This window comes from Neofelis nebulosa, chromosome 1 (genome assembly GCF_028018385.1).
Source record: "Neofelis nebulosa isolate mNeoNeb1 chromosome 1, mNeoNeb1.pri, whole genome shotgun sequence".
NCBI classification, from domain to species: Eukaryota; Metazoa; Chordata; class Mammalia; order Carnivora; family Felidae; genus Neofelis; species Neofelis nebulosa.
Genome location: NC_080782.1, coordinates 224,711,124 through 224,723,445, shown reverse-complemented (window position 1 = coordinate 224,723,445; position 12,322 = coordinate 224,711,124). Strand labels below are relative to the sequence as shown.

At 37.5% G+C, this 12,322-nt stretch overlaps 1 protein-coding gene across 1 annotated transcript in view; it reads right to left on the bottom strand.

Moving 5' to 3' along the window:
* Positions 1-12,322, bottom strand: part of VPS36 (vacuolar protein sorting 36 homolog) — a 30,851-nt gene that overhangs the window by 13,250 nt on the left and 5,279 nt on the right. Inside the window, exons 2-6 of the mRNA XM_058686517.1 lie at positions 11,236-11,304; positions 9,052-9,122; positions 5,691-5,805; positions 4,531-4,620; positions 3,724-3,810 (exon numbers count right to left, since the gene is read on the bottom strand). Coding sequence (XP_058542500.1) covers positions 3,724-3,810; positions 4,531-4,620; positions 5,691-5,805; positions 9,052-9,122; positions 11,236-11,304 — 432 coding nt within the window. The remainder of the gene's footprint in view (positions 1-3,723; positions 3,811-4,530; positions 4,621-5,690; positions 5,806-9,051; positions 9,123-11,235; positions 11,305-12,322) is intronic.

The window sequence follows — 12,322 nt, the reverse complement described above, 5'->3', positions numbered from 1 at the left end:
TAGGCAGTAGAGCTCCAGCATACAGCTAACAGGAGTCACCGAAGAAAAATAAAAAGCAATTATTAAAAACTATAAAATTGAAAAAAAAACTCCCTTAAATTAAAAGAAACAGTTTCTGGAACCGAATTCTGAAAGCATCCCGTGTACCTGAAAATAACAACCCAGAATGACTAACACATTGACACAGTCTGCTAAAATTACTGGGCTTTCTAAAAAAGGGGGAAAAAAGCCTTTGGGCATCTAGGAAAAATACTTTTACGGTGGTGAAGAATTAGATTAGCCTCCCCCTTTGACAGCAACACTTCATGCCAGACACAAAACTGAAAGTAACCGATTAAAGGCACTCAAGGAAAGAAGACGTGAGCCAAGGATTTTAAATCCACCAAATGACTTCATGTACAAGGGATACAAACATGCCAGAACTCAGGGAATACTGTTCCCGTGAGCACTTCTGAAAAATCTACCGGAGGGAGGTCCACATCAGGACTGGTGGTGTCACACATAGTTACCTGTACAACTAGGACTCACTGAGAGCCAGAGCGGAGAGAGTGCACCCAGTGGCTGAATCTTCAGATACTGCACATCTATGTTTAAAATTGGGAATAATGGGGAGTTCACATACACACACACACACACAATCTTTTTAACTGTTTTAGTAATTATTTGGTAGTGGTGTCCTGACTTTGAACAGGAAGTATCACTATGACCTTATGAGGCACTTGTACTCAAACAAATAAACACCTAGCTCTTTCCACTAAAAAGGACTAGAAATAAATAAAGATCAGCCCAGCAGAGAGAGAGTCCTAGCAGGCAGATTGTGTTTTAAAATATAACTTACCACTAAAACAAAACAAAACAAAACAAACAGAGATTCTTAGGTAACGAATGATTCCCGATTGGGGCAGGAAACATACAAGATGGTTCCGGAACTTTTGTCACATCAAATAGTAGGGAAGCTATCAAAGTCCACCAGGTCACATCAAAAATACTAAGGGGCCAACCTGAAGAGGCTCCCACTGGCCAAAGATGGGACAATGTGGGCTTTAAACAGGATAATAATTGTAATTGATTGAAACCCACCAAATATGTTACAATTTATGAGTTCACAATAATATGTAAAAAACTCCAATGAGTTGCCATTGTAGGATAAGGAACCAATTCATTATGCTGATGATAAAGAAAAAGTCATTTATCTTGCCCCGTATGAGTAGTCAAATAGATGAAGGGAAGCAGCTCTTCAAAAAGGATTTCAACTAATAAATAAAAAATAAATCCTAAAATATTGCCATTTGTAACCACCAAAGAACCAAAAGATCTATGCACCGAACATCAACAAAGACATGATGTGCCTCCTGAGGAAAGAATACAGTATCACCACTAATCTTATCAAAGGGATCAAAGAGAGGTCGGGTGAAGCCTCTGGATCCAGCTGCCAATTTGCAGGAAATACATAGAGCCGAGGAACACGTACAACTTTACCATAAATGTGAGATCAGCAAAACCTAGACCACGGGCACTTACTAGGCCAAATGACCTTGGTTTCTCAATGATAACCTATATTTTCAATTTAGTGGGCCAAGAATTGATACTATGATGGTTAATTTTACATGCCGACTTGATCAGATGATGAGGTTCCCAGGTTTTGACGTTATTGATGTGTCTGTGAGGATGTTTCTAGATGAGGTCGGCATTTGAAATGGTAGACTTAAGCACAACTGCTCTCCTCACTGTGGGCGGGCATCACCCAATCCACTGAGAGTCTGAAGGAACAAAAGGTCGAAAGGAGAACTCACGTTTTCTTTCTCTGCCTGACTGCTTAAGCCAAGACAGCAGTCTTACCCTGCCCTTGGACTAGACCTAAACCGTCAGTGCTCCTGGTTCGCAGGCCTTCATACTCAGATTAGAATTTATATCACCAACTTTCTTGGGTCACCAGCTTGCAGTTGGCAGATTGTGGGATTTCTCAATCCCCACAATCAAACAAGCCAATTTCTTATATTAAATGTCTTTGGGGGCACCTGGGTAGCTCAGTCAGTTAAATGTCCAACTTCAGCTCAGGTCATGATCTCACAGTCCATGAGTTCCAGCTCTGTGCTGACAGCTCAGAGCCTGCAGCCTGCTTCCGATTCTGTCTCCTTCTCTCTCTGCCCCTACCCTCCCTCTCAAAAGTAAATAAACATTAAAAGAAAATTTAAACGTCTGTGTGTGTGTCTGTGTATGGAAAGATAGATGTATATAAAGGTATATATTGATATCTACATCTATATATCTCCCATTGTTTTTTTCCCTCTGGAGAACTTTTATTTTTTTTATTTTTTTAATTTACATCCAAGTTAGTTAGCGAATAGTGCAACAATGATTTCAGTAGATTCCTTAATGTCCCTTACCCATTTAGCCCATTCCCCCTCTCACAACCCTTCCCGTAACCCTCTGTTTGTTCTCCGTATTTAAGAGTCTCTTATGTTTTGTCCCCCTCCCTGTTTTTATATTATTTTTGCTTCCCTTCCCTTGTGTTCATCTGTTCTGTGTCTTGAAGTCCTCATATGAGTGAAGTCATATGATACTTGTCTTTCTCTAATTTCGCTATACACACACACACACACACACACACACACACACACACACACACATATCTTCTTTAGCCATTCATCCATCGTTGGACATTTGGGCTCTTTCCATACTTTGGCTATTGTTGATAGTGCTGCTACAAGCATTGGGGTTCATGTGCCCCTGCGAAACAGCATACCTGTATCCCTTGGATAAATACCTAGTAGTGCAATTGCTGGGTCATAGGGTAGTTCTATTTTTAATTTTTTGAGGAACCTCCAGACTGTTTTCCAGAGTGGCTGCACCAGTTTGCATTCCCACCAGCAGTGCAAAAGAGATCCTCTCTCTCTGGAGAATCTTGATTAATACAGGTATTCAATAACTATTTGCAGTTTAGACTTTATGTGACTGATACACATCCTTGAAATTCTATGAACAGCACTAGTCAATGGGATTTAACTTAAACACTATTATTAAAAACTAAAGAATTACTTCATAGAGTAATTTCATAAAAATCCGAGACCATCTTTATATAAACACAGGAAAACAAATGGTATGTTCAGATGTATTAACTAGCCACAGAGTCTAATATGCATAACTGGTTTCCTTAATTAGAATTCTTCCCCTTTCACTTGAACTTCCTCATATATGATGAAGGTTCAAAAACACTGTTATGCACATGCTCAGCGTTGTTCTCCTAGTGGAAATAACGGACTGGTTTGAGCCATTCTTACTATCTCTGTGTCTGGTCCCCGAGTGGTCATCAGCATAAAGCTGTGTGGTATCTAACCAGGTTAACAGCCACAGAACAGCATTTTTCCCTCAACTAAGTTAACCAAACAGCCAAAATAATTATACAGAGGACCGTGAATTCATTAGCAGTATTATCCAATCAATTCCATCTACACTTTAAAACTTACACAACAACACACCATGTTTTCTAACATCAGAGAAAACAAATTTGCACTGTTTTTATTTCTTTTTGGAAAAGGCTTTTTAAAACATGGTTTGGCTAAATTATGCCAACCAGAAGAAGACCTGGAATAAGAGACTGTGGCTTCAGGCAAACTAAATATATTCCAATATACAGAACGGAATTAGTCATCAGCTACATCCAAAAGAATAAACACAAATGGCTGAAAAAGACAGCTGACCGGAACTTATGTTAAGAGTTACCTCAGAAATGTTTTTGTCAGTTTCTTTCCTTTTTTCTTCCAACTTCCTTTCAATGCCTACAATTCCCACAGCCCTTATTCTTCCTGGCTGAGAAACAAAAGTAGAAAATAAAACATACAAAATAGGAAGGACACAATCTTTTGCAACCCACCATAATGCGTTTTCAATGGTGGAAAAGGACCCACAAAGAACCAAAGAAAAACAGCATACAATTACATCTAGTTTCCTTTCAAAATATTTGTCAGTTTCTTGTCATACATAGTGATCTTCAAATCAATATAAAAAAAAACTGTATATACAATAACTGGCATATTTTACTCTGTATTTTAGATAGAAATTAAATTCATTTTTGTTCTTTGGTAAACTATTATATACGTATCATATTTAATAGGGTCTCAAACATGCAAGAAATTATGGTTAAAAATTCTGGTATTTGACCGTTATTACACAAAGTACTTTCACACATTTGAGTGTCTGTCCACAGTTGGTGGTTAATTTAGACTGGTCTGAAAAACATCACCTAGAGGCACTGTCTGTTCTCTGATGCCAGACTGATTAGGAAGAACAGAATGTAGTGAATGGAATCTAACTGTGACCACCCCAAGAGTTACTCTGGTAAGTAGTCATTTGTTTTTGCTAAGTATCTACTGTGTGCAGAGCACTAAACTAGGTTCTCTGAAAATAAAGGTTTTATCAGAGTACCATTTTGTTTCTCACAAGTTCTATAATCATAGAAATCTTTTCCCTTAATGAAGATGCCAAGTACAGAATTGAAAACATTGGGTTAAGAAATAGTTCCAACAATACCTGGGGTCCTCTATTTGTCGGTAAAGCTTGGGAAACTGGCATATTCTCCCATCTTCTCTGTGTCATTTCCTCAGACAAACGCCTATAAAACTGTTGCGCACATACATACACTTTAAATGAGTCAGTCAGGTTATAGTATCCTTATACAAATTATTACTTAACATTTCTTTAGTTGAAAGGTCTGTTCAGTCATTGCAAAAAGCCTAGAATTCTCAGAGACATCAAAAGAAACCAAAGGAAGTTCTCTTCTTGGATCAGCTTCAGAAAGCACAAAGGAAAAAAAAAAAAAAAAAAGAAAGAAAGAAACTGACCTTCTATTTAAGTGAGCTATTCTCAACAAAGAGATGAGTGACAATGAATAAATAGACTTACTTTAAACAATCCTGCATATGTGGATTGTTTTCAATCTATAGTGAAACAGACAGAGTGCCAAGAAAAATATACAACCATTATCCATGAAGGAAGCGGAGAATAATTTGTCTAGTTAAAATGTGAAGCCAGAAATGAGAGCCAAAACATCACTACACTCACAGAAAATCAACTATATTTTTTACCGACAGTGAGCATGACTGCAATTAGTCACTTATATTTGCTTAGTGCCTACTGTGTGAGGAGCACTCGGTGAGGGGTTATAGAAAAAAAAGAACATAAATAATTTAGGATATCAATGGGGGAGATAAACATACCCTTGTAAATGTCTGAGGAATACTTATATAGTCACTTACTAATCAGAACCTGTAAACTATCATATCATGGAATAAGTAGGTAAGTGATTAGATCTATATGGAGTCCGTAAAGAAAGACTGCCTGATTTAAGGCTGGTGAGCTATCAGATACCAAGATAGTTTAACATTTCACTGCATTATACTCTGCCTCCTTAACCAAACCACTGAAAAGTTTACTAGTGGCCTAATAGCATGACTTAGCATACTGCCAGCTTCTGGGTTTTCCTTGTGACCACACCCTCCTGCTTCCTGTTCTCACTGGAACCTAAACTTCATTTTTCTACTGATAAGGCTTAATCTATTAGGAAAATTCTGTTGTAAAAATATGGTGAAACCTGGTATGTTGTACAATACGGATTTCCATCATATTAACAAACAATAAAAATACACACAAGTACACATTTCTAGTCCAATTTTATGCATAAAAAAGCTCACCTCAATCTGGCCATGTTCCTTGAAGGAGAGTTTGATGTAGGAGTTCTTACTACTCTGGAAAGGACCAGGTTCTTTGTTAGGTGGAGCAGGGTGAAGATGAACCACTATTTTGGCACTAAGGAATAAATGTAATGAATTTAATCACCTTTAAGCATCACTAATTCTATTTTCATAACCTTTAATATATGAGTTCACTTTTATTTTATTTTTTTTTTTTTTAATTTTTTATTTTATTTTTTTTTAACGTTTATTTATTTTTGAGACAGAGAGAGACAGAGCATGAACGGGGGAGGAGCAGAGAGAGAGGGAGACACAGAGTCCGAAGCAGGCTCCAGGCTCCGAGCTGTCAGCACAGAGCCCGACGCGGGGCCCGAACTCACGGACCGTGAGATCATGACCTGAGCTGAAGTCGGCCGCTTAACCGACTGAGCCACCCAGGCGCCCCTATGAGTTCACTTTTAAAATTCATGTAGAAACAAGGGACATCTTGAAAGGAATTCTTTTATATTTTTTATTACATCAGTATTAATGAACCTTTCAAAAATACCTCTACTTATAATTTATAAGCTACGAACCAAGACGTTCAAGTTACTAGTTCTATAGATTAATTCAGAAGGTGGTTTCAAAAATAAGTTCAAAATAAGTTTGTAAAATTTGGGATAGTTCATTACATTGGCTTATGATTAGGGTTTTCCATGGACAGAATCATCCCCAGAGGTTCCCAGGGGGGCCTCTAATTTCTGCCAAAGCATACTACCTTACTCATTTGAAAACAAAATGTGAAAACTTATCTGTATAAAACCGGCTAGCTGACATTTTGTTAAAACTCTGTCCAAAACTAACATTCTACAGTATAATTTTTGGAAAATGCCACTCAATCAACAGCATGATCTAGAAGATAATCCAAGAGCAAAAACAATTCTCAAAATGTTGCTGCTCTAGAAACACAAACTACCATAATCTTTATGACTACCATTATGTTCTATGCTAATAAAAATATCACTATATTTGTTCAATTTTATAAGCCTTTATTCCTCTTTTTCCCCCAGCCCGCTCAATAAACAATCTTCTTCCGAAAATTAACAAAACCAAAGCACTCAGTCAAAATATCTTGGATACCTAGCTTAGAGCCTTTTGTCAAATGAAGGTTAAAAATCCCAAAGTCAGCATAAAATATTCAGGCCAGTTTTTAAGTATATTCATTTCACAGGTCATTCAATTGCCATATTTCAAGTTTAAAAACCACCAAATCAAAGAAGCATCTTGGGTTATGAGATGTTTGGTGTTTTGGTGTGTGTGTGTGTTTTTTTTTTTTAATTTTTTTTTTTCAATGTTTTTTATTTATTTTTGGGACAGAGAGAGACAGAGCATGAACGGGGGAGGGGCAGAGAGAGAGAGGGAGACACAGAATCGGAAACAGGCTCCAGGCTCCGAGCCGTCAGCCCAGAGCCCGACGCGGGGCTCGAACTCACGGACCGCGAGATCGTGACCTGGCTGAAGTCGGAGGCTCAACCGACTGCGCCACCCAGGCGCCCCAAGTGTGTGTTTTTTTTTAAGAGATAGCACCATGTGTGTGGGAGGGTCAGAGGGAGAGAGAAGAGAGAGAGACAGAGGAAGAATGAATCTTAAGCAGACTCCATGCTTAGCACGGAGCCTGACACAAGGCTCAATCCCACTACCGTGGGATCATGACCTGAGCTGAAATCAAGAATCGGACGCTCAACCGACTGAGCCACCCACACACCCCAGGTTATGAGATGTTAAAAGGTGAAACGATAAATATATGTGTGTGTGTGTGTGTGTGTGTGTGTCTTTGAATCAATGAAATATGGTAATTGCTTGGGAGGGAAGAGATGAGAACTAAAGAGAATGTTTGAGAAAAGTTAACCTGGCATATTATTAAATTCTTACTCACTGGACATGGTTAAAAATAAGACACTAATGGGAAAGTAAATATTTTAAATATTTTTGTTACAGTTTAGATTCCCTTGGAAGACAGCAGAGGAAAATTCAAATGATCTGGAACACCTTAAAGTTTTACTTTGTAGAACTTAAGAAAAGTAATACATACAAATATTGAATCATTATGTTGTACACCTAAAAGTCATACAATGCTATATGTAATTATACCTCCATTTGAAAAAAAAAGAACTTAAAGAGATGAAGACAAATGACGAGGGGAAAAACAGAAATTAGAGAAATAGCCTACTCTAAAAATCTATGCCTTTATTAATCTTTTTGAAATGTTGGTCAATTTCTTTTATGTCAAATAAGCAATCTTTCATGCTAGCTACATTATAATTAAGGGACACATTGCATTTCTACTGGAGTTCAACATCCATTTAACCTCTACTGAAGTTAACTATACTAATGCTCAAGATGGGCCCACATGGAAAAAAAAAAAGTTATCAGCAATATTTGTTCATAACTGCCCTCAATTACATGTACTGAAAAAATAAACCCAGAATTTTTTATGTACTTGATTAAACAGAAACATTTGAACGTGTGACTTTAAACCAGGGTGATCACATGTCCTGGTTTGCCTAAAACAGTCCCCATTTTATGCTTCCTTGGTCCAATTATAAACAGCACCCCCTATTACTTTTATAAATGTCCCATTTTGGACAATAACTATTACGATACTTCTATTCTATGATACTATTATGATACTTCTATGCTACTTTCTATATGTGAAAAAGTCAAAGTGGAGAAACTTAATTGATCAACTAGAAATGGGAGTAAGGGGCGCCTGGGTGGCTCAGTTGGTTAAGTGTCCAACTCTGGCCTAGATCATGATCTCGCTGCTCCCGAGTTTGAGCCTCGCATGGGGCTCTGTACTGACAGCTCAGAGCCTGGAACCTGTTTTGGATTCTATGTCTCCCTCTCTTTCTCTCTCTGCCCCTCCCCTACTCTGGCTCTCTGTCTCTCTCAAAAATCAATAAACATTAAAAAAAAATTTTTAAAAAGAAAGTGAAGTAAAGTCAGTCATTTTTCTCAGATGAGTCCTTTCTGATTTTAAGTACTACATACACAGAGGTGCAAAAGCAAATGTTTGTGGAAATACATGCAGTGACAGCTGGCTGACATTGATTTATTTTGATCCAAGGATATTATATAGCAAACCTTGGTACTTGATTTGTGCTTTAAGAATGACTTCCATTTACCCATGAGTTTAATGTAGGAAAACACCTTCTTAGGGGAGCTCCTGACCAATGACCACTATTTACAAAGCCCCAAACCACAATCATTAGGTTCACTCCCACATATGAAGTCATGGCACAGCAATATATCTACCAGGCTAATAATAATAGCTTGACTGGAATGTTTTTTGTGAAAAAGACTGCAGTATATAACACCTCACCTTTTCCCAATTCCAGCTGCCTGTTCTTCAATGAACACAATCTGGGAAAGAGGAATGGCCATGCAGCACTCCTAGGAAGAAATCATCAGAAAATATGACTCTTCAGACTCATCAGAGGGGGTACCTGGATGGCTCAGTCGGTTAAGCGTCCAACTTTGGCTCAGGTCATGATCTTACGTTTGTGAGTTTGAGCACCGGGTCAGGCTCTCTGCTGACAGTTCAGAGCCTAGAGCCTGCTTCGGATTCGTGTCTCCGTCTCTCTCCCTGTCCCTCCTTCATTTGCACTCTCTCACTCTCTCTCTCTCTCTCTCAAGAATAAACATTACAAAAAAAAAGACTCATCAGAAATCCTTGTTTTATAGCATTTAATACGGCATCATATACCTTTAAGGTACTTAATAATAAAAACAATTTTAAAAATTATAATATGAATTTAGTCCTTAAGTAAACTGAAGAAAAACTGAATGAAACAGTACTGTGGTGGCATTTTGCTGCATAGAAGAACACAAGAGGTTGAAGAGAAACTGTTCTCCCTCTCTCTCTGCCCTTCCCCCACTCACACTCTGTCTCTCTCTGTCTCAAAAATAAATAAACATTTAAAAAAATGTTTTTTAAATGGGGCGCCTGGGTGGCTCAGTTGGTTAAGCACCCAACTTCCGCTCAGCTCATGATCTCATAGCTTGTGGGTTCGAGCCCCGCATCGGGCTCTGTGCTGAGGGCTCAGAGCCTGGAGCCTGCTTCAGATCCTGTGTCTCCCTCTCTCTCTGCCCTTCCCCTACTCACACTCTGTCTCTCTCTGTGTCAAAAATAAATATACATAAAAAATAAATAAACATAAATATACAACAAAAATAAATAAACATAAAAAAGTTTTTTTTTAAAGAAACTATATCTACCTTTGTTTTTACAGTAGGTACCTCTTTTTAAAAGAACTATTTATATGAAAACTTTTTATATATATTCTTATAGGGAAGATAAAAAAAACCCAGAACAGGTAAATCAAAACCTGGAGTGTTCTATATGGGTGATTCTGTGGTTCTATATGGGTGATTCTGTATGGGTAAGACACCTGTTCTGTGTCTCCCTCTCTCTGTCCCTCCCCACTCATCCTCTCTGTCTTAAAAATAAACATTTAAAGAAAGTTTTTTAATAAATAAATAAAAATTAAAAGAATTAGACAACATTAACAGTTCTAGGGTGTGCCTTACCAACAAGGTCAATATCCCCATGAAAGGAAATTGATTCTTGGGTCTAAAAAGAGTCAGATTTTGCAATAGTTAGTAGCCTTTAAAGAGCCTCAGTATGGTATATAGTTTGCCTATAAAATTAAAATGTCATGGTGGGGGGGCAGCAATTATGAAAATAACAGATTGCTTATTTTACTGACAACACTGAAATTTGCACATATACACACACACACTTTCAAGTTAAAGCCCTTTGGAATAAAAATAGCTTTATACATGGAACTTGTTTTCTCTTCCTAGAAATGAAAAAACAGGGAGGTTTCTCCTCTTGCTGAATGACTTTGAGGCCATTCTTCTCAGTATCTAGGTTAAAGTATCTACTTCCCAGCAGACCCATACTCCAGATTCTCAGTCAGGAAGGTTGTTTTGAGGACCCCTGACAACAGGTGGGAGAAAACACTGCCGTTACACATCGAACATTCAGGTATGCAGTAGGTTGACTGGTGTTTAAAAATGGAGTGACCATGAGTCTCTCTCTGTTTAGCAACTACAGACTTTTCTGAGCTGAATGAAGGACAGCCTCTAACTCCTCTACCTGCACTCATTCAGAGAGATCATATGAGACACTTCTTGACATCGTGAAAATAGAAATTTAAAAAAAAATTTTAATGTTTTATTATTTATTTTAGAGAAAAAGAGAGAGAGAGCAAGCAGGGGAGGGGCAGAGAGAGTGGGAGACACAGAATCCGAAGCAGACTCCAGGCTCTGAGATGTCAGCAGAGAGCCTGACGCAGGGCTGCAACTCATGAGCCGTGAGATCATGACCTGAGCCAAAGTCGGACACTTAACCAACTGAGCCACCCAGGCACCCCGTGAAAATGGAAATTTATTGCATCTGTTTAATTCTGACAGACAGACAGACAGACAGACAGACAGAAAGAGACTTCAGGGATTTAAAACCTACAACAGATTAAAAAAAAACAAAAAACCTTTATCTTACATGATTTTTCTGATCTCTCCAAATTAGTCGGTGTGTACTAAGAAGGAGCGTCCCAGCATCAAATTTTATCTAGAAAGACAAGATCATCACAAAATATTAATGATGTATCACTTAATGCAGTCCAGATTTTCTTCCTCATAAATTACACACAAAAAAGTTAATCATATAAATAAACATTTGAGAATTAGGCTTACCACAAATTAAAGAGAAGCAATGCTATACGCTTCATAAGCTGTATATATACATATATATATATGTATATGCCTGATAAAATGAGGAAAAAAAATGAGGAAAAAATTGCAAACAACCAAATGAGTAACAATAGGGTAGTAGTTAAATCAAGTATGATACACTCATGCTGTGGAATCCAAGCAGAGGTTAGGAAGAATGAGGTATAGCTCTATGGACTATCACAGAACTATACGACAGAGTTAGTGGGGAAAGAAGCAATTTACAGCCAATTACATATAATGTAATCAGACAGAAATAGAGATAATCTCCATATCCCAAACTTCATGTGAGATATATGCATGTGTCTACACACACATACATACACACATACACACCCCCACACACACACACATAGCATAAAAAGATATAAATGGAACACTCAGTGATCTGTTAACAATGATTATCTCAAAAAAGTGTGAGGAAATGGGAAGAAGAGAAGCAAAGGCCCCCTTTTTTAAACTATCCATTTCATTACTGATTGAATTTTTTACCATGAGATCGAATTTGTATATAACACTCATAATTTTTTAAAATAATTTTTAAATAATAAGAAAATAGACATAAACCTACAAAAATAAGTGTGGCTGGAGATTCAATCAATGACACTGGGACAACTGGGTTCTCCAGTAGAGAAAAAAAAAAATAATAATGATAATGTTGGATTTATACCTAATATACTTAACCAAATTAAATTCTAGATCAAATATTAGAGTTAAAAAAAAGAAAAATTATAAAAGCACTAGAAAAAATGAGAGAATTAAAAAAAAATTTTTTTTAACGTTTATTCATTTTTGAGAGACAGAGAGAGACAGAGCATGAGCAGGGGAGGGGCACAGAGAGAGGGAGACACAGAATC